At 43.6% G+C, this 23,845-nt stretch overlaps 1 protein-coding gene across 2 annotated transcripts in view; it reads right to left on the reverse strand.

Moving 5' to 3' along the window:
- runx2b (RUNX family transcription factor 2b) overlaps positions 1-20,422 on the reverse strand; it is a 37,432-nt gene extending 17,010 nt beyond the window's left edge. The window contains exons 1-3 of one of the 2 annotated variants that reach the window (XM_070925364.1): positions 20,365-20,422; positions 2,052-2,314; positions 384-540 (exon numbers count right to left, since the gene is read on the reverse strand). In XM_070925364.1, coding sequence (XP_070781465.1) covers positions 384-540; positions 2,052-2,314; positions 20,365-20,422 — 478 coding nt within the window. Of the gene's footprint in view, positions 1-383; positions 541-2,051; positions 2,331-20,364 lie in introns of those variants that run through there. The other variant, XM_070925365.1, reaches the window with a different exon arrangement.
- Between the last annotated feature and the right edge of the window lie 3,423 nt (positions 20,423-23,845).

Below are 23,845 nucleotides of genomic sequence, written 5' to 3' on the forward strand. Positions count from 1 at the left end.
TCTTGTTATCAGATCAACGCTTTCTCATGCAGCTGATGTTGGACTGATGCACATCCCATCTTAGTCCAAAGCTTTGTTTCTTAAACTGAAGGGCAAACATCCCAAGTAGGAAACACTGGGTTTTCTGTCTCACCTGGGTTAAAAAGATAAAGATAAAATAAATAAATCAAGGACCCTCATCTGAAAGCATAGAGAGTGGATGCAACATGATTCACCACTCAGTCTTTAAGAGACGGGCGGTGGGATTTGAGCCTGGAGTTAGAGATCATTATGTGGTTGCCACGAAGGGAATGTGACCACTAATCCACACCACTGAAGCTAATAGCTCCCGCCGAGTTGTAGTAGCGTGCAGTGAATGCAGCATGGAGTGTTTCAGGCCTCACCTCTGCCACTGCGGCCCACGAAGCGCAGGTCATTGAACCGCGCGACTTGGTTCTTCATCACACCTGAGGCGTTCCGCAGCTCGGCTGAGTAGTTCTCGTCATTGCCCGCCATCACTGTGACAACAGTCCCGTCAGGTATGTCTCCCAGGGCAACCACCTGTCGGGGGGCAACAAAGGTCAAAGGGCAGAAATACAGGAACTACTTAGGACAAAGTTTTAAGGGAATACACACATTTTACTCCCTCGTTCTGTGAGTCAAAACTGGTAAAATATAACCAACATCTACAGTTTAATACAACATGTTCTCTTCCTCTGTGCCTGGTTAAAGATAATGAAAAAAATGATCATAGCAAAAAATGTAATAAAGGAATTCCTTCAGTTTAAAATCAAACGCTGAGTAAAATCAGTCTCATGCCCAGTTTCACTGGTGAAAGAATTAATCTAGCTAATGTGACAGACTTGTTTTACATCATACCATCCTTTTCCAAATCATGTTGATAAATGGATTTTAATTTCACTTCCCTTTACTTCACTGCTCAAATTCAGTCCTTAAAACAAAAGTGGCGAGGCCTCGTGTTATCATTTAGATTCCTGGATGCAGATAAAAGAACATGAGGAGACCCACAGAGCAGCAATAATTACAGAGCCGCAGTAAATAGAACGGTTAAATAACACATATATTTCAAAAAAGTGTCACATTTGATTTGGAGCCAGAGCTACAGCTACAAATTCCCACTTTGTTGTGTCTTTGATCCATCCTTTAAATAATATCTGTCAAGTAATTAATAGGGCCTTTCCTGTGAATTATCATGGGAGCAAAAAATTGTCAAGACTTCAAAAACGTCACAAGAGGCCTAAATAATTGCTTTTTCTGTCTTTGCTTTTCTGCTCATTCAGTTCAGTAAAACTCAGTAAAACTCAACATTTGAAGACTAATTACAATAATTTAGTATAATCATTTATGTAGTGGTTATATACATATATAGATATATATATATATAGAATGACGTAATATATTTGTGCTTATTTTTTGTAACATATGAAAATAATTGCCTAATATAGGAAACTGTAATTAGTCACCATGGAAACAGAGCTTTGAGGGCTATTTAAATTATCCACAATTATTATGCTTTACTACATTAACTGATTATTGGCAATAAATAAAGTTTCATTTTTGTTTGTTTACAAAACGTGAAAAGAAAACAATATGGACATCTGGATACATTTTACTAAACCTTTAACATTTTTTCTGTCCCTTTAAACATCACGTTTCCTTAATGCTTTTTCATTTTGAAATTATTTTCTGGCTATATTTTGTTTGTTAAAAACATTAGAAAGATCACATTGCAGTCTCTAACTGCCGATGTTAATGACTACAGTACTTTGTAATGACAACATACAACATATTTTTCAGAAGGTGTGATAAATCTAGGTGATAAAAAACGTAATGAGGGAAGAGGATAAACACAACAAAAGACCCGGAAAAATCCGAAATTCACAGCATCAAAGAGTGTGAAATGAATTCAAGTTTGATAGAGAAAACAAATCATGCATTCACTCATTTCCAAAATAATGTTTTGGCTTAATTTAGGCCTTGTGGTTGTCTCGCAGTGAACACCGAATCACATTGTGGTTTGCCCCCCTTTTCATCACTGAGACGGGACTCACCTTGAAGGCGACAGGCAGCGTCTTGTTGCACCGCCAATGGGAGGGCAGGACCGAGCAGAGAAAGTTGGGGCTGTCGGTCCGGACCAGCTCGGCCGGGTGGTCGGCGATGATCTCGGCCATGCTGCGGTTTTCGTGGGGACGCAGTCTTGGCACCGCCGCCGCTGAGTCCGGCTGCCCGGCTGGAGAGTTCACATCGTTCATCTTCCCTGGGACCGGCTGGAGGCTGTTGGACGGCGGACTGAACCTCCGACTGGCGCTGGGATCTACGGGAATTCGCATCACAACAGCGTGGATTATCAAAAGAGGCACCAGAGGCTCTCCAGCTGCTCTCTGTCCTTTCTCTCTCTCACACACTTCAGGCAGAAACTCTGGAGTGTGCGCCGCAGCTCGCTGAACCTCAGCGCGTCTGCCAACGGAAAATGGGACTTCGAGAGCGCACACAGCGTTTCAAAACCCTCTCCACTACAAACTTTAGTGGGCGCCTTCAAACGACATAAAATATACTTCTCCGGCAAGAAGAAAAACACAACCCTTGAAAACTTGATGATGTTTTAAATGACAAGCTCTCTTTTTTTCAAACTTCTCGGGGGAAGCGTCCATGAGCCATAACGCAGGCGTAGTTGCTCATGTGTGGATATAAATAACATCAAATGAATGTCCGAGCGCGTAATAGGCTATACAATTACAAAAAAAAGCAAGTCTAAAATGGAACAGTTGGACCCAGATGCTCAAAACAGTTTTTTGTCTTCCTTTAGTGAAAAGTCAAAGCGCAGCTCCAGGTGCGTCATTGAAGTCTTTGTGGCAAACTGAAAGGCTCTCTGGGAGCCCGCGGGCTATGCACACACACAAAAAAGATTTCAAAATCAAAGGAAGACGCTTTAACAATGCTTAATAGAGTTATAACCCCGCGACGCCTGTAAATTGACTGCGTTTTTCCGCGAAGTCTCTCGGCCGAGCAGCGGGTTTTTGTACATAGGGTTAAACGGTTGATGAAGTCGGAAAAAAAAATCATCGCCGGTGAGATGAAGGAGGCGGAAAATAGAATCCCGTGTTTGTAGCCGTAAATGTGGTTAGTGTTTGGAGGCCGGGGTTTCCCGTGCTCAGGCTTTTTGTGGTTTATATAGCTCAAGCGCCCAGCAATTATTGCGCTGATGCGACTCCAACACGTGGTGTCTGGAGTCAGATCCGCTCCCTCTGCCATAATCTATCACGCCTATACAGACGACCGGACAGGTCTCCGTGGTCTGTCTGTAGCCCACCTTCATAAAAACACACACGGGGCTCTACGTTTCACGCCTTTCTCTCTGTAGTTATACACACTTCGGAGAGTTTCACACCGCGCTGCTGTACATACCGACATGTTACCGCTCCCCGGGACCGGCCGCGCGCTCCTAACTCCGGGGACGGTCATTTCCAGTCAGCAACACACCAGTCCGCCCGCCCGTGTTGTGTTAGCCGCTATGCCCTGGCAGGACGCGGCTCGGAGGAGCGTCCAGAGAGCCGAGCCCGCGTGAGAAGTGAGTTACACTCCATAAGGTGGGAGCGAGTGAGTCACCGGAGAGCGGTGAGTCAGGTAGAGGCGCGGGAGTCGAGTTTCACGCGGTCGCAGGGGAGAGCTGTTGTGCAGGTGTGCAGGTATTCTCCTTCACACGCGCTTTAATTTATGTTCATCTACCCACGTGGCCGTTTCTCGTGAAGGCTCTTTTGACAAAGTCCGTTATGTGAAATCTAATTTCACATCTGTTGTGCTTCATGTAAAATGATCTTACAGCTACAGTTTCACTACATGTAAACTAAACATAACGGCGCCAAAATACTATAGCCTCTGGGTGACTTCAACGGTGCGTGGGCTAACTACTCACAACACAGGGACTATTCATATGCGTATCTCAAAATTACTGGTGGAATAGAATTACTCAAGTACTGCTCTTAGGTACAAATATGAGGTATACTTGTACTTAACTTGAGTACTTCCATTTCATGCTACTTTATACTTCTACTCCTCCACATTTCAGAGGGAAATATTGAACACTTTTACTCCTTACAAATAGAAGATTTTTACATACAAAACATATGATGAGCTTATAAAGTATGACGCATCATTATATATTGAACAACCCAAAAGGATATAAAGTAGTTACAATTACTCTTTGTCCACCAACTTAAACAGTAAAATACTACTCAGCAATAATATTTCAATAACATAATATATATTACACACAGGGGCCATTTTTCTGCATTATGAATACATTTACTTTTCATACTTTAAGTACATTTTGCTCATAACACTTATGTACTTTCTATTATGTAATATTTTCAATGCAGGACTTGGAGTATTTCCACAGTGTGGTGTTGCTACGTATATCTAAATAAAGCATCTGGACACTTCCACCACTGCAAAATGAATGATGCAAAATGATTTCACTTGCAATACATTTTCCTCAGCAAAGCGAAGACAAAAACAAACCCAATAAAAATCACATATTTTGATGGAATGTTATTTTAAAAAGCATTAATAGCATCTTCACATCCCTATATAATTACAATGTCCCACTGTGAACAAAAAATCTGTTCAAATAAAAACATTGAAATCATTTTATGCTTTTATTTCAGTGCTGAGATGTGTCATATTTTAGTGTGGGTGCTGCTGTGAAGGCAGTTAGTGAGCAGGCCTGCTTCGCCTGCCCCTCCTGTGTCTACTGTAGAGGGCATCATCTACCCTCTGTAAGACTCCATATCTCAGCCGGCTCTCATCAGCCACCCCACCCTTTGCCCCTGATTACCCATCAGTCTCCCAATGAGTCTTTTTTTTAAATGCCACATCACATGGCGGCATGTGTATTGCCACTCTGTGTTCCTTTTCCATTGCTCCCAAACAAGGTTTTATTGCTGTGAGCCTTTCAGACAAAGCCTTTGATACTCCGGGCCTGTTTCAAAATAAAAGGGACTACTGGGAGGCACAGCTGTCAGGTTATTTGGGTCCTGTCAGGGCTTTTGCAGCATGTCTTTATACTTTAAAGTTAGATATAGTCTTTTACAATTTTTACAATTTTACAATAAGATTTCTGTGCTGAGAGAAAAAAGATGTACTGAAAGTTAGTTGAAATGACTTCTTGTGTTTCATAAGTATGTACGTACGTGGGAGTGCTCATGCATACATGTCTGTTAGCATGTGTGTGTGTGTGAGGATGTGGGAGGGATATATATAAAGTCTGAAAGCACTGACACGCATCTGGCACCTCGTCATGTGGACGGGGAGGAGAAGAAAAAAAAAAAAGAGTGATTGAGTTACACTTCCCCTCCGTGTGCCCCAAACACCAGAAATATGGTTCACATAGTCCAACATTCTCAAAGATCAACTAACAATTCATGGATGGATAAATGCGAATAGTAGTAATTAAATCTGTAATAGTGATAAACATGGCCTTGCAGGAACCGTGGAGCCGGTTATTCCAACAGAGTTGAGTTTCAGCTCCGATAACATCACTTTTTCACCGCAGAATACATTTTGGGGTAATGTGGAAAACATCCTTAATGTTGTAGTGGAATTTGATTGAGGAAATGTCCGGGATGAAATAATAACAACCTTTGAGTCAATTTCATGCCATCAATTTAATCGGCCTAATTATTTTTAATGCATATGCGTTTGAACTGGAATTTAATTTTTGTGTGGTTTATTCGTAAAAGACACATCAATAAGTGCTTTATATAAATTTCTCATCCCAATTTGATCAAGACATTCAGCTTGCACTCACATTTCCAGGCCAACTAATCAGTCTTAAATTTGGATTTTCTGCACTCTGTTATTGTCCCATCAGAGGCAGTGGCAGGAAGAGCCTCTTGATTTTCCCAGCCTGATCCCAGGCCCCAAACGCCCCCCACTCCACCCCTTCCCCTCCACCCCGGTGTAGTCGTGACTTAAACCCTGACAAGCTCGGCTCATCAAAGAGTGTTTGTCCCATCTGACTCCGCTTTGCCTCTCCGCTGAACGTCCAGCATCTGTCTTCCAGCTCTCTGCAGGATACGGGCCGCATTCATACAGTAAGGCCTGCTGTCTGGCTTTCTGTCAGTCAGAGGTAGGGCGACCTCCGAGTTTTAAAATCCATCGTTTGAAGTCCCGGAGATGTGAGGGAGACACCAGAGAAGGCGTTAATGTGCCAGAATACGCTGTTCAATCAAAAAATACCACTTCCCCGCCTCAGTGTCCTGGATTTAACCCAGCCAAAAAATCAACTTTTGACTTTTGAATGCTGGAACTTTCACGCAGTATTGCACTTTTAGGATATCTGACCTATCCCGCTCAGTATTAACAGATTTAATATTATGTAGTAATGAATCTAGCATAAAGCTGTTCATTCAGTGTGGCTGCTGTTCGCCTGGTGCACAGCTGGATCGTCTCTCTCAGCTCTGGTATTATTCATCTACTGTGTTACACTGGCTCGGAGTCATTGCACAGTAGGAGAAGTCACTAACAGCGAAGAACCACAGTGTACCACATTGAGCAGGATGTGCGTTTTATGATTTATGGTAATATTGTATTTCTGCTGTTCAGTTTCAGTTATTTGTTTCCAATAAAAACCAAACCTGGCTGACACTCTCTGACAAATTTTCCTGTCGAGATAAATGTTTCTGTTCTCATTCCCACTTGGAATGACAAAGGCCCTGTTTACACCTGGCATTAACATCCGATCACAAGTGGACAGTTCTGAGTACAGGTAAGTATTGAAGTCCGATCGCTCAGACCACATTCGGAGGTGGTCTGGGCCGCATATGGCCACATTGAAGGAGCCCCAACTCAACGTCATGATGTCCTCTGTGTAAGTATGTACTCATGCGTCAAACATGGGCGATTTGGTTTGCCTGGAACACACCAGGGAATGAACCCAGTCTGTATTGTTTAGATTTTGCCCACGCGCCAAGGTCTTTGCAAACTTCTTTTAATATCCGGCAGACTAGGCAGGGGAAGTGCATTGCTGCCTCCCGCCGGTTAAAAACAACAACGCATTTGGTCTTTGAACGAAACGAAAATGATGTCCGTGTTTATTTGCATATAGAGTGGGGAAGTGAGATCCGATTACAAGCGGCCACTCAAGATGCATGTGGAGACACATTCTGATGCCAGGTGTGAACTGATGTACTTGGAGCTGTCCACTTGTGATCAGATCACCCAAGACGCATGTTGATATCAGGGTGTGAACAGGGCCAAAGACTGTGTGAATATGTACGCTATAATGTTGTCAGCAAACTAACCATGAAGAACCTCTCTCTTCCCTTGACTTTTTATAACTTCTTTACACCTCTCTTGCTGTTTGAAACAAACACGTACTTAGAGGCCCATGTATCCTCATTATTAACACCTCATTAAGAAAGATGACAGGACGTACAAAGCTCTGTGTTGATGCTAAAACGTACATGATGCTTAAAAGTATATCAAGAGTCCGCTGCAACAATTTAAGCAGGACACACCCGGCTGTATGGGTTCAAGCACAATAATCATATATTTGACTCCTTCACGAAGAAAAATAAAAACACAAGAGAGCAACACTCTCCTTCTCCTTTCACATACTCTCATCGTTCAAGAGGAAAAGTACAGCCACTTAAGACTCAGGATTAAGGCTACATTTCACAGTGGTGCATTTTCAAGACTCTTAATTATAGCTTTCTAGAGGAGGGCTGTGACGAGGCCCAGGCTTTTTCAGCTCTAACGGGATGTTTCCATGTTTGGCAACCCACCAGCCGACCGGCCTGCCAGCTAACCAATCAGCGAGCCCACCGGGCCAGGCGGGTGAAGCAGCCAAAGACCCAGTCTACCAGCCAATCAACCGAAACAACCAGGAGAGCAGAAATGCGGCCACAAAACGAGCCTGCCGGTCAGTTGGGTAGTTAGACTCAGTGCTGGTGGCTGGCCAACCTGGCAGTCAATTAGTGAACCATGCTAGCCAGCAGAGGAGGATGACGATGGGCAGAAACTTTACTCCTCGTGACCTCATCGAAACAACCTCACATCCACGCACTGATCCCAGATCACAGCAAAGCCCTTAATAACTGTTTGTCACCGAGCCCGTGACATCACCGTGAACTGCTAGGACGAGGACGGCACGTTCTGCGGTGTGTCTGTGTGTCTCTGTGTCTCTGTGTCTTTGTGTGTGTGCATGCTCCCAGGCAACCATTTTCATGGAGTGCAATCCAAGTTTTGTATTAGACTTTGAGGTGGCTGGAGCAGCTGTGCCTATAGAATTTAATGTATTTATTTCTCAGCGAGAGAAAGTGAGATGCAGAGAGAGTTTGTCTGATATTTCACTCTGTTCTTGAAATGGCAGAGAGCAGCATGGAAAGAGATGGAGACATGGAGGGGGCGGCTGTTCACTGCTTGTGGCAGGAGGGTAGAGAGGGAGGGAGGGAGGAGGGGTATGAAGACAATTTCCTCTCTGCTCTTATTGCTCTGACTGTCTGCCGCCTACCGCCTTCATGGAGGTCCCTAATTGAGATCACTTGTACTTAAAAATAGGAACAAAAAAGGAACTTCTGTGGGCTGGGAGACGGAGAGGAGAAAATAAAGCAGTAATATGTGACGAAGGCTGCCATTAAAGAGTCCCAATGAGAGATCTGAGAGAGAGACCGGGGGAACAGAGCTGAGAACTCTTTCTCTGTCTGCCAGGCAACCTTCAGATGTTGACGTGTCACACACCACCTGCTGTCACAGCGCTAGAGCTGTGCATGTGTAAGAGTGTATTTGTAGGTTTTCTGTGTGTGTGGCTCTTTGATGGGGTAGGGTGACAGTGCCCGGAGCTGAGGCCAGAAACATGCCAAAAAGGCGGAGTTCAGTTTTTCCACTTTTGTATGTGAGTGTGTGTGTTACAGTTTGTCTTTACATAGCTGCAACAAAATATCTTAACAGTCATCAGGCATATTGGGCTGCGCCATTCTATGCAGCTTTTGTGTCATTAGCTATGCTATTATTAGTCCTTCACTTCAACCACCAATCAAAGCCTCCCTCGAGCTGCCTTTCCCAGACTCAGTCCCAGAGTGTCCATAAGCCGTGTTGGTTTCCCCTTCGAAACATCTATCACTCAATCAGGACTGATCGTGCTATTAATCAAACAACGAGCCCCCCTCCTCGGAGACCAGTTTGAAGGATTGACTTGAAGGAAACGCAGCGTATCCAGGAGTGGTACCGGACCGCGGCTGGGAACAGGAACCCTGTAAAGAGCGTTTTTCTTGGACCGAGACCCTCTGTAGGTGCTAAAGACAATACAGACACTCGGGCTAGGCCAACATTCCACTTTACACTTTTCCCTTCCTCTGTGTATTTCACTGGTCTACTTCCCCTCTGCAAACTAGCCGGCTAGTATCAAAATATTTATAGTACATCTGCAAGACATGCTGTTCTCATGTATCCAGGGCCGTTTAGCCCTGTGTTCATTATGCGAGGTAAAACTAATACCAGATTTATAGGGGGAGATTTCTCTCTGTTCTCCCTGTCCGTGCAGCAGGATTGAGGATGATTTATGTGAGGTGAGGAGGCACAGGCGAGATATAGATAGAGTGGCTACGCGGCGAGAGGCAAACAGGCAGCGGCCCAGACTAGCACTCGCAGGGGGGCTATCAGCTGTTGCTTGCCCGTTTCCACTGCTCCTGTTTCGAGACGAGAGGAAGGTAAGACAGGACGGACAGCGGCTGGAGATGGGGAGGGAGAGGAATTAGGCGGGAGGTAATGGATGTATGTATGTATATGCATGGAGGCAGGGCGGAGGAATGCCAAGGTGCACTGGGTCCAAATCGATGTATGGAGCTGTAGAGGAGGGCCAGATGGAGGTGGGGGTTGGTTGGGGGCTGAGTCATGGATGCTCAATTGCACACAGACATAAACATAGACGGTGTGAACCCACGCCTTGAAATGTACCATACACGTTTTTTTGTCTTGGGGCGTTTAAATGTATTAAATTATACTATCTGTTTTGCTTGGCTGTCTTCACGGACTGGGTATTGTAAATTTTACTGACAGTAAGTCAGGGGGGGTAATCAATGTCAAAACTGTCAGTCAGTATGTCCAGCACCGAGGCAACAGCCAATCAGATAAACAAGAAATGAAAAAAACTGTATTGGGCAGGCGCCGCCATGCAGCCACAGCACTGGGCGTGCATCGAGCAACAGCACTCCGCTTCCGAGGGTTTGGACCTCGCTCTCCTTTTCTTTTTCCTGTTCTCTTCCTGATCACGGTCCAGCTCGGAGCCGCTCCAAAATACTGAGCCTGAACTCTGCAACCTGGAGCCATATACATACTAGATCAAATTCCAAACCAGACGTCAAAATGGCCCCGGGAAGCCTCGCCTTGCAGAACATTTAGAGGCGCCTTACATGCAACATCTGATGCTCTGTGTGCTGAATGGGTTAACAAATTAAGTTGAGAGTGTCACCACTGATGCAGCACACTCAGAGATGGGCCTTTGCCGAAAACCTTAGCCTGTAATTATCCTGAGCCTATTAGGCTACTGGTCAGAAATGACTCACAACAAAGTGGGGGTGTAGAGGGGGAGAAAAGGAAGGGTGGATGGAGTTCACTTTCATAGCTTCCAGCCCGAGATGTCCTCAGACAAAATCAATTCCAGTGATCTTTGGAAAAGAGAGTTCAATGAAAGAAAACATCATGAAAGTTGGGGGAAAAACATGATTTCACAGTAGATAAATGACTATTGTCTGATTATGTGACCCATGACCCTGTATTTTCCACACACACTCAGAACTTGCCGGTTATTCCAGGACAGGGCCTTTTCATGTCGTGTCTGCTCTGCCCCTAGCTGAGAGTCGGGTGACGCCAGCTTTACAGCGCCTAAGGAGTCCTGAGCAGGGAGACTCATCGACTGCTGGGTCCCATGGGGGACATCAATTACGTTGTGAAATGCTGTCCTTCAAACACAAGCTATTCTGTGGTGTTGCATTATAGCAAAGCTGAGAATGTGAACGTCACACGCATAAAAAATCCCTCTCTGGCAACAGGGTTGTTGGGATGTGGTCTCGGGCTGACAATTAAATCGTCCGCTTGGAATAGGCTGTCACCCTGGAAGCATGAGATTTATGGCAAATAATTTTGCGAGAACTGATCATCTTAAATGTTTTAACTGGATTTTATGGCGTCATAGATCACTCTGATACGTCCTCCAGAGACTGAAAACTGTCCCCAGTAGTTGCGGAACTCATTTACAGACAATTAAAGAAGCTCTGAACAATCCATCCTCCTCTAACTGAGCTATTGTTGAAAAAAGTCCTCCACCAACCTAGAGCTCTTTTAGCCTCGTTTCTGTGAAAGGGTCAAATATTTGACAGTTTACAAGCCACAGAGCATTATCACATAGCACTCTGAACCATTTTTCAGGCTTCTACCAGTAAAGAAAACCATAATACAGGTATACAGGGTTTAAAGCTGTAAACATTAAACCTGTGTTTACATTGCAAGAGATTCTTTTTCATCAGTAATAGCCTCACACTGTGAGCCTGATGATTGGGTAATATTTATGATAGGCCCTTAGGGTCTGCTTCCCTCTCAGTCTCTCTTATGTCCATAAAATCTTTTACCCTTGGCTCAACTGTAGCGCAGACAAGGTCCCATTAGAACCTGATTGTATATGTGCTTTTAAAGTGTGTCTCTATAGTGCCTTTAATGTGCACAGGCCATGTGCTTATGTGATGTGGGTGTGTATATACAGTATATGTGTGTGTGTAGCAGTAAAGGGGCTGGCTCTGAGACTTTGGTTAACCGGACTATAATTTGGAGGCCCGGTGAAGACTCCCAGTAGCCTCTCACTGTTTGTTTACCAGAGAAACCAACTCTGCTGTTTCTGCTGCATCTGCAGGGTCCTGCAGGAAAAGGGCGTGTGTATCTGTCTGGCTGTGTGTGCATGTATGTGTGTAGGTGTAATCATGTGTGTAATGTCGTATTCATGTTAAAGTGACATTTTGTAGAATAGGTAAAGATACATTTGTCTGTGGGCATTGTAAAGACCATTTTGACTATATATTTCCTTAAATTAACACATTTTCTAATGTAGTTCTTTATTAAGGAACCAGCACTTCAAATAAAGCTAAAGAACTCTGACATCCCCCATCCCCTTATTTTTCCTCATACACCTTTAAGCTACAGGCTACAATACACATATGCCACCCTTTCTTTCCTGAAATGGTAGCTTTGTCATAAATAAGAAAACAAAAAGAGCCCGACTTCACAAAAAACACCCTCACATTAAAAAGTGTTTGTCAGCAAAAAATGACTGCTATTTTTGTTTGTGCCGAGAGTAATTCTCCCGAGACTAAGCTGCTCGCTTTCTGTCCCAATTGGGCTTCTTTTTTTTCCACCAATTCTCCTCCCAAGCAGGAATAAAAAGAAAACAATACAATTCAAAAGACCGGAGCTCCCAGCCTGTCATTTAGTTGTAACTTTGAATTGTCTTTGCTCTGTGTGAGCTGTTTTCTTTCACACACACACACACACACACACACACACACACACACAAACACACACAGAATTGTTGCAGCATCCTAAAATTCCATCACGAGAGAGGAAGAAAGAGGAACTTTCAAAATATCACTCTAATAAAATATTCCTGCTCCCCTGGGATCCTCCTTTGCTCATTCAGCATCAGGAGAAGTGAAGTGGAAAAGGCCTGTTATTGGTCTCCGTCCAAAAAAAGGAGAAAGAGAGAAAAGACAGAGAGACCTATTTCCTTTGGGGAAAAGACAGAAAATAGAATGAACCGCGCAACAGTTGACGGAAAACTTTTAACTGCGACAACAAAATGAACTACAGACGACTGTAAGGGGGCAGCTGTCTGGGTGAGTGACAGGATTCAACTCCAGAGTGAGAGCCTGCACAGGAGAGGATCAGACGATGTGTATGTATATAGACTTTGATCAGGCAGCGCTGCTTGTCGGAGCAGCGTGATTGGATTGAATGTGTGTAAACTGGAACAGCTCAGGGATCAACATAAGACAACAGCTACAAGTTCTCAAGAGGTGCCAGCCTCAGTCGCAGGAGAGAGCTTTGAAACAACCTGAAGTGTAACGTAGGGGATTTTTGCAGTTTTGTAACATTGCTGTTCAAGCAGAAATTGTTCGAAACTTTTTCCTTTTTTCACAGCAAGAGTCATGAAGACTTCAGAAAAACTGTTGCAAGACAGAAAACTTAACTGCTAACAGTTTATATAAGCAGTACATTAACACTTAATGAAGGATTTATAACACTATAATGTAGGTGTAGTTTTAAACAGACAACACAACACAATTGTAATAATCTAAAATACGTATTTTTACTATATTTATTAATAATCATTATATATTTATCAATGGCATACTTATTCTTATTATCTTTATTAAGTAATTATTTATTCAGAAATGTTCATGGCCTCCCCGATCAATTTGGTTCAGTGAGCCGTCGGATCCGCATTGCACATTATACTTGCATGCAAGTCTAGTTCTAATTATATTTATCAATGAAGTATGTATTTATTTATTAACACTTCTCCTACGCTCTCCATGGCAACTCTGCAAACTCTACGGATGAAGGCCAGGAGGTGCGAGTGAAAGCCCTGGGAGACATCTGGCAAGTGAACCTTGAATTAACAATGTAGAGATGTTATTTCCGAGGTCAAAAAAAAGAACCTTCCAGCTCAACAGGTCTTCATTTGTAAACCGTTTTAAACAGTTAATAAATGCTTTTTAACACACTGTAATCATATATCACTGAATATAATTACAGCTATGTTGTCATCATTCATTAAGTGTTAATCCAACAGCTGCTTCACAGGGGTTATACTTGTTCACAAATACATTAATAAACACTTAAAATGTCCTAATGTCCTCTATCTATTGAAGTGTTCTTGTTATTCTTCCTCTAAATACTACATGGGGGGTTTAAAGTAAAGTGTTACGATGCAGCCTCTTAAATATTTTAATTCTTAATCCTAATTATCTACAAGTTTCCCCCTTTCTTCTTTCTTTCTTTCTTTCTTTCTTTCTTTCTTTCTTTCTCTGGAGGCCACTTTACAAATGAGAGCTACCATTTCTCGCTTCCCTCGTCTCCCCAGAGACTTGTCAATATCAGCTACGCACACACCATTCAAAGTTCAAAGACTAGCATCCCACTACACACACCTACACACACTCTCCTGGCCCCTTTTGTGTCTCTGGGGCATATTTCATTTCAGTGTCTGTGCACACATTTGAACATGTCTCCCTGTGTGTGTGTGTGTGCCACAGGTGGTACGGTGCTGGTGACTCTGTTCTGATTATTGCGGTGACCAAAGCATCGCCGCCCCGTCACATTTGTCATCGCCCTTTTCCTGAAAGCGTGGGTGGGAGGGGAAGGATGAAGGGAGGACATAAGGGGAAGGAGAAGGAGGAAGGAAAGGGAAGAAGAGGAGGGCGGATGATGGTAAATGGCCACCCCCGCCGTGCCATATGGGAGGTGGTTTGAGAGACTTGTGTTGCTCTTACTGGACGCCTCACGAGCGCAAATTGATCCTTCCCTTTGTATCATATCTCTGTCTCCGTCTCACTTACTGTTTTCTCTGTTCCTTCCTTTTAATGTTTCTTTCTCACTCTCTAATCTTCTCACATTTTATCCCTCACTCTCACATGAAAGAGTAAATATGGAATCCTTCTCTTCCACATACACAGGCCTTCAGAGCTGTCTGACCACCATAAAAGGCTTGTGTGGGCGTTGCCGAGTGGGTGGGCACTTTGATTTTCAGGTGTATTTGATCTGTTGTGTTCACACCTCGGCGCTGGCAGGGGGCCCACTGTGTGGGCGGGTAATTTGAGCAAATTAGGAGATGGGGCCTGTGTGTTATTAATGACACCCCATACCACTCCACTGCACGTCCACCTATTGTTCCCTCCTCTGCACGCACCTTTCTTTTCTTCCGCTCCGAGTCCCCCGGTCCCATCTGCGCCTCCTGTTCAACACCCACCCTCAGCCCCTCTGAAGGCACAAGCGTATGGAATGCACACACACACACACACACACACACACACTCACACACACACACACACACACACACACACACACACACACACGTTGCACATGGGACGGGGGCGGCAGGAGGGGGGATTGGTTCCAGGTGCCAGTTTGAGTGAGAGCATTAATCAAGCAGACAGATCTTCCTGTCACAGACACCTTTAGCATGTGCACATACATACACACACACACACACACACACACACACGCACACATGAACACACTCCCCCAATACTGTACATTCATACACTCTTTACAGTACTATGCTTGCACAGTAGTAACTACAAACCCCACTGTCATTATCGACATTATTGCTACAGACCAAACTCCCATTTAAAAAATACAACAATTCTCCACAAGTGTTTTTTAAATGTGTGCTGAGTGACAAATGATTATGACTTGTGAGAAAGTGAGCGCTGACACCAGCGTCTGAAGACACGTTGTAACAAGGTGTACTTATCCCTTCTGACAGCTCCGTTGACCTGCTGACAAGCTATTGATCACAGCCAGAGCTCAGTGTAACTCTTTGATGCTCCTTTACTCATCTTGTGTCGCCTTCTCCTTGAAAATTGAGCAAAATCCTGCTCTTCTGCGTTTCTGCACTCTGGCAACTTACAGTATGTGCTACCTCACATAAATAATCAGAATTGCTTTAAAAATATGACTTACACGTCCAACCCGCGCTGCTCTTTTCATGACCTGCTGGTAAGTAGGTTTATATATTTGGGAGTTTGGCCTGAGTCAGAGGGGATACCGCATTCCTTTAAGATTAAACTAACAAGGGGAAAAACCTGCCCTTTTCTCCAATGTGGGGCAGAACAGGTAAGGCCTTGTGTAGGTGCTGTGGCCACGCTCTCACTCACATCGTTACAGGCTGAACCCAAACATCCAGGAGGCTTGACACTCCATATTTCCCCCTTATAGAAACACGGAGCGTGGAAGCGAAGCCGCCTGCCGTTTCGCAGGGAAGCGAGTGGAACAATGCCGTTCAGGTTTCCTGTGGTTTGCTGTATCAGCTCTGCTTAAAGCCATCTTCTGACTTAAATAACTCAAATAAATCACTAATGCTTGAATGGAAGAGAGAAAAGAGAGGACATGAAACAGAAAGAGTAGAGTCAAAGAGGTATATGAATTGGGGTTATAATACTGGTGTTCTGTTTCATTAGGATGAACCGGTTCCAAGATAGACCAATTTTCAAAGTGTTAGGTAGTTACTTCCTCTCTGAGGGCTTATATCGGATAACGGTAATTCGCCCAGCATGATGCAACTGAAATGGATGGAGGGCTGCAGGATCTTGTTAAGTGTGAAAATAGCACAGCGCTGCATTAAAAGCTTCACTGGGTTAACGCAATGGCATTAAGCTACCTGGTAATTATGGTGCATTCAGAAATCATAGCTGTGCGTACTGTGGCGGCGTTTGCAGAGCCATCCAAAGAAACACACACCAATTTGGCATGCATCTAGAGTAAACACAGCAAAGAAATTAAACATTTGCATTGATTTATGAGAGAGAGAAAAAAGCAGAGATGTTAGCACTCATGGGGTTTAACAAATAGGCTTTATCGATCCCTTTGAGAAGATTGTTTTTGAGTCTATTATCAACACTTTAAATAGGCAGAAACCTACCATAAGCACAGTCAGTTGGCAGGTTGCCTTATCATAATAGTGTAATTAGCCCCCCAGCTACCGAATATGGGGATAAAAGAAGGGATAACACACAGGGCCTTGTGAGTATTTACACTGAACTCTCCGTTTGTTGTTGCAGTCTCCGTATTACAGGAGTGAATGTAATCTCACTCTGCAGTTCTCCCGATGTTTCAATAACTCCTAACTCCTCCATTTGGAAGGAAGGAGGAGAAGCAGATATTGTACACGCCTCTGTCGTTCAGATTCTGGATCGCCATTTCAGATATAATGGTTAAAGATATGCTCTCAGACCATGCAAATAACATACAAGGTTCAACTTTCTCCTCATCTTTCACGATTCAAATCACAGGTCATACTGTTCCCATGACACTCTCATTCAGACCTTAATAACTGCCTACAGCTTATTTAAGGCCATAATCAATCCACCATTCACTGTTGGTACATATGAGTGAAAATACAGACCAATTAATCTATCTTTGATTAAACACTGATCACATTAACACTCAGCGCCCTCCCTGATTACCCTCAGGAATTATGTAGACTAATGGGAACCTCCAGCACTAATAAGTCCTAATAGCTGGCGCAGTGCGCAAACACACACAGCACCATTTTACTCCATCAATATGACCCTGCTGGGATTAAATAACATGTTTGCCTCAGAGGTACAATTAAGCATTGCTAAATAGAGTTCCTTTGAGCCAGGAGTTTTAGGGAAGAGTCTTCTCTGCACAGTAGCAGCCAGTGAAGTGCTCAGATTTTTCCCCCTGGCTTTTTCAAATTACCTATTGATGAGTGGGCTTCACGTCTCTCCCTGGCTGGGGGGGTGGGGGGAGGATGTCTGGTTCACTTTTAAGATGTCTCCAAGAAGCAGGCCTGTGGTTAGATCTAAGGCAACACTTATGCAACAGAAGCTGCCTTTCTCAAATACATATACGGTTTCCCTGAAAATTATCTGAGATTTTCTTTGGGGAAAGTTTTCCGCCCGGAGTCTTCAGATATTTACCCACATCGGCCCACTTTTCTTTTGATCGTGTTGATTTGGGTCCGTCTGTGTAAGCACTTTTTTTTTTTCTTTCTCTAGTGCGACTGCACAACTTTACTGAACGATAATTGCTCCCATGACTTAATTGTCTATATGTAATTAAGTTTGTAATAGAGAAAATAGGCACTTAAATGTTCCCCAGAGAGGCATGGTGGTTGAGTGGGTGCCACACATGTTGAAGATTATTCTGCCCTCCCCATCCGATCTGCCAGTCTGAGGAGTTATAAAAAATGTATTTGAGGCAATTAAATGAAAATTGCTTGATGTAAATGCCAAGACAAATTTTAATGAGCCCCCTTTTCTCAATTTGGAATATTTGCCCGCTCCCTCAAGTCAGCTTAATTTATCGCTGGGAATGTGCGTCAAGTTCTAAATTAAAAATGTCCTTGAATACAAATCTACAGACGGGATGGAGTAATGTGGCTTTCTAAACTAACAAAACAACATTTTGTAACTTGTGTTCTCGGGCAAAGTGGCTGACGCCGGACAAAATGATCCAGGAGAAACATGGGAAAACAGGGGAACTTGGAGAAAATGCGTAAAATCAACAAAAGGCAAGACTTGAGCTCAGTTATATCGAGACTTTGCCCACCAAATGGATGTAAGTTGGGAGGAAAAGACAATCAATCCTTATACCTGCAAATCCAAATTAACAGAAATAATTATATGTATTAAAATCTAAAATCTATGTAATAAATTACATATCAAATTTCACCCTATTTCAGTTTAATGAATACTCAAACTCAAGTCCTTTTTTGTCAGACCAAAACAAAACATTCTTACGACATCAGTCCTGATTTTTGCCAGTTTTGACACAGTACAGTACAGTACAGTACATTTATTTATTTTAACTCATAAATACAACAGAAAGTGCCGGTGGTCTTGCCAAATCACATTGCGCTGTCAAGGGGACTTTTTGTGGTTGCACTGACAGATTTACTACCCAGATGTTCATAAACAGGGGCAACATCAATGAGCCGCAGCACAGTATCAGTCCTCAAGGCTTTATATGAGAATCGATCACTGACTTATCTTCCCTCTGAGTCTCTTCACCTGAACATCTGGGCACATCTGCACCCCTCTCTGACTCTACTACAGCATGCTTCCAATTTCCTGCAGAGCCGCTCCTCTCCTCCCGTGCTCCCGCGCTCCGACTCCAGAGACACACCGAGGGGTCAGGGGTTAACATGGTAATAGGTGGTGGTGATTGGTAGAAGACGCTCACTCTCTCCGCGGGCTTTCAGAGCGTATTAGGAGCCACTCGGCTTCTGTGCGGAGCAGGAGCCCAGAACAGCTGTGTCTGACCACGGAGTGACTTCTTAAAAACATCTTTTAAACATTTGATTTGGACAGAGGAGCGGAGGCTATGGAGCGGAGCGGAGAGAGAGGGGGGGGTGCTATTAAACCGAGCCTGTCTATTTATTGTGTCGCACAGGAATGGCAATGTTTGTTTAAATTTGAGAATTCATCTGGTAAACCTAAAAACATCATTTATTTTGCTGATTAAATTAGATTGTGTAAAGAAGCTGTCACAATAGAACACAGCAAACCCCAAACAGAGGCCGCAAACTGGAGCATGCGAGTTTGGCTTTCACAGGTAATTGAAAATCATGAAGTTGACACTGCTACCGTTCACAGGTCTTGAATTTTTGTGGTCTTATTTCCCAGAGATCCACTTTGGAATCCAAGCAGGATCTTGAACATATGATTGGACAAATAAAAAATGGATGAATATGAAGAATAAATTGAAGTGAAAAGGGTAATTGTGCAGTTATTTGGGAAGAATTTACAAAAGAAAAAATCAGATTTTGATCTTTTTGGTCATTTGTGGAGAAGCAATGAGTCAGAGTAAATTGATTAAGTTCAAATTAATTATTCAAGCCCTTGCTTTGCGAATTCACATTATGGAAGTTGGCATGGAGTAATTTGTTTAAAGTGGATTTATGTGTGTCGATTAAATGCTCCCGGGGGGGGCTGCAGGAATCTATACGCTGATTAATTAATGACAGGAGAACAATTTCAGGAAGCGATTACAGACCTTTCTTGGCAAACTAATCAATACTTCTTCCCTGTACGCACAACAGAGACACCCAATACACACGATCCAGTAATCCCCACATCTTGTTTCAATGCTCGACTGTAAACTCTCTTGAGCAGCGTCTGTTTACGTTTGTCAAAAATATCACCCATGCTTTTGTTTTTGGTTCCGCAATGGCATCGCTTTGTAAATCTCAGGGTATGTTGCACAAACATGTCATCTCCCTTTTCCAGAAATATTTATAAACATCGCATAAATACTGGAATCTCTAAATGCAGAGAGGTTTTTTTGGTTGTTTTTTTTGTATTTGCGCACCACAAAAAGCCTTGATGATAGTTGGGTCTTTCTTCCACCGCAAAAGCTTGGACCTTGATAGCAGGGTCCTCAATGACCTCAGCTGATCCCCTCCACTCATCTGGACGCAAGTCCTTCAATCAGATCCAAGAAACTTACCCGCTTTACCCAAACCATTTAATTCCTTTATCCAAACCTCAACACCTGACCCCAAGTCCTCCCCATGACCCGAGCCCCTAACCCAACTCCAGACACAACAGCAGCCAGAGAGGCAGTACTTACCCCAGAAGAAGTTTTGTTGACATGGTGTCACTGTGCTGAAAAGGCTGTTAGATGCCATAGCTGCCTCTGGTTGCAGCAAGCCCCACTTTTGTTCCTCTGTGGTTTCCGTGACCCTTGACACGTCCTAAACCAAGAGCACGCAGCGTGTCATGAAGAAAAAAAATGGGAAAAACCATCCACAAGACATGCTTTTACGTATCAACTATTTGGATGACCACAAGTAACAACCAGGTCTGGTTTTATAGAGAAAAAAAAAATTGCAGAGGCAAATATCGCCTTTGCGGATAGATCAGATGGTGTCGGACTTGCTTGCTTGGCGAGTGTGGTTGGAACGTACTTACTCGCTTAGCGCCGTCCTTGTGACTGGTGCTGGCCCGCGACGATTAACCATTTACACTCCAGGTCGCCCTCAAACACCAACCCTCGAGCCGCACGTCTGTGGTTCTGTGGTTGTTTGGGAGGCGAGCAGAGCCCTCACACAACCCAAAAGGCACCAGCTTTAAAACTCGTCTCTTTCCTGCCCTCCATGTGCCGTCACTGGAGAGCCTGGGTCACATGCCCCCTGACGTCATCACGGCACAGCAGTTGAGTGGGACAGCCTACCGTTGTGGCTTTCTTCCCTCTCCTCTCCACTCCTCTCCTCTGACTTTTTTTTTTCTCTCTCTCCTCCCTGGCTCCCCTCCTCTCTTACGCGTGGTTCAGCGGCGTTTCCAGGCTCTCTGGGGGATCGGGGTCTGACGCTCCCATGAGTCAGGAGGCTTCAGTGGGGGCAGCTTGTTCAACCGCCCATGCCTCCTCAGCATATGGGGAACAGCGCTCTCTCTGCTCTGCTCTCCCTTCACTCTTTCATCCCCCTCCCTCCCTCTCTCTCTCTCTCTCTCTCTCTCTGACTCTGCTGCTCCTTCCCTCAACTCCTCTAACAGGCTGCTGTGCTGCTCCTGTCTGCCTCTGAGCAGGGAGAGCTGAGCTTGGTAAGATTTGAGGGTGTGAGTGAGGAGCGAAAGGCTGGCTGGCTGGCTGGCGGTGTGTGAGACTGGGTGTGTATGTGTGTGTGTGTTTGTCTGTGTATGCATGAGCAGCAGAGAGAATGGGGAAAGAGAGAGACAGAAAGGCTGGGCGAGTGTGTGTGTGTGTGTGTGTGTGTGTGTGAAGAGAAAGCGGAGGTGGTGTGAAACTGCTTATTTACAGAGGAGTGTGTCTGAAGAGCTGCTTCAGCCTGAATTTGTTGTCCTTCTCCAAGCTTTTTTCCTCCTGCTTCACACTCTTTACTTTGCTGTGTCACAGACAGCAGTTATGCTATTGTGTTATGGCTGTGTATGTGTGTGTGTGTGCGTGTGCGTGTGTGTGCATGTAAGCACGCAAGCCTGTGCTGAGCTTTAATTGGCTCTCATGGAAGCGACAGGCGGGGGCGATTCCTGTAAGAGGCCGTAAATCATGGCCACCTGTCTTCTCTGTGAAAGAGATGCCTTCTCACAGTCTCGCTAACACTTGGACACACACACACACACACACACACACACACACACACTACAACACAGACACCCTGCAGGAATGGCCTGCCAACATGCAGTGTAGTGCAGGCAGCTCACGACAATGGACGGTGAATCATCACACTTCACACACACACACACAAGGATTCCCTCACACGCACATGCATTACGCACCCTCACAACGCATGGGCGCAGTGTCACGGCTCATCTTTGATCAGCGATCATAGGTGTTTGTTTCAACAGATCAAAAACACAGACAGGGTGTTAGTACAGCAGAGGAGGAATGTGCGGAATGAAGCTGGGAGTTCAGTCAGGTTTGAAAGTGTTCGGGTATCACAGTCGTCTTGCCACTGGCCGGTGGGCAGGTATGACGAAGCAGTAAAGAGAAAAATAGTGCCTCAGGCTCTTTTCTTATGATTTGTTATTGCCAGTGGAAACTACTTTTGAATCACTGTTAATTACAGCCTGTGATTTAAAGGGGTGGTCCATCCAATTTACAAAAAGAAAAAAAAAATCTCATTTACATCCCGTGATATCCAGTCAGGTAGTTTTGGTTTTATGTGCCATGGGTTTTTAGATATTCTTCTCTAATATGTGCACTTCCACCAAAATACAATGGCGTGTTGCTTACAGCATTGACGTGTTTGCATTGGAACTACTAAAATTATTCATATTGCTGTTGATTCTTTTTTGTAACGCAAACAAACTTACTTATAGCTCTACAGTTTTGGGATGGCAGCAGAAATCTCAGAGACATATCTCAAAACCTGGTCAAATAAATTCAAAACCTTTTGCAGAGCTAGATACCACAATAGGTAGTGAGAACGTGTGTTTTTTTGTAATTGGTTTGAACTGTTAAAGGGTCAACTATTAAAAAACAGGCGGTATAATGACATTTGTTTGGGTGTAGTTTCGGACATAAAATCAACATTTCTAAAAGTAACATTTGATCATTTGTCTTAAAGTAACTGAAAATGTTGTGATGTTCCAGTCATTCTAATGCAAATGTTAAAAATGTTTAAGAAGCAAGGACTTTGTAATATCATAGCCTTGAAATATAAAATCAATGTACATCAATGACTGCATTAAATCCAAGTGAGGTCAATCAACACATTAGTAACTCTTAACTCATGTTTGCACACTTAATAATATGTGAAGAAATTTGAGCTAAAAATATTAATAATAAAAACATTCGTCTGAGTAATTCAATGATAACAAACCAAGAAAAACTATTACTGAATCTGTCTAAATGCTAAGACTAAACATGTTGTCATTATTTGGCGATGGAGGCTTAGCCCGTATTTATTTAAAATCTTAATGACCTAAATATAGTGTTAGAATAAAAAAAGTGAATAAAAATGTCAAAAATGAAACACGGCACAACAGCATTTCCACAAGTCTTTTGCCACCTACCTTATTTTTGTGCAGTGAAACATTTTCCTTGGCTTGGTGCTTTGTAAATATTTGCTGTCTAAAACGAGAACATGCCTCTCGTGTTGCAGCGCATGTTACAGAATCCTTAGGGAAGGGCTATTCAGATGCTGCAAACACACTTAATGTCACAGTACGTACGCAGATCCTGTTTCCATTCGCAGATTTAATCGATCATGTCACCCGTGCAGTGTATCCTGAATCCTAAATGTACTCTATTCAACCTTAATAATTGTTAGACTATATGTTTTGGATCACCAGTGCAATAGCAAAGACAGGCTGTACATATGGATTAGTTTGGCACTCAAGAATAATATTTAAGGTCATGTATAAACATTTTTAAGGTTATTGCGAATGGATGCTTTGCTGTCAGAAGCATTAAACTTCAGCAGCACCGCTGTGTGTTGCACTGAGCTGCGGTAAATTACACACAGTTTGATGGGGATATAATTTGCACATCGTGATTGAATCTAAAATATTTAATGAAAACTAAAGCAGAAAAAATGTCAGACCCAACTCATATGGCAGGAGATATAACTTCTTGGGTGGCACAGCATGTG

The sequence above is a fragment of the Enoplosus armatus genome, chromosome 19 (assembly GCF_043641665.1).
Source record: "Enoplosus armatus isolate fEnoArm2 chromosome 19, fEnoArm2.hap1, whole genome shotgun sequence".
In the NCBI taxonomy this organism is placed as follows: domain Eukaryota; kingdom Metazoa; phylum Chordata; class Actinopteri; order Centrarchiformes; family Enoplosidae; genus Enoplosus; species Enoplosus armatus.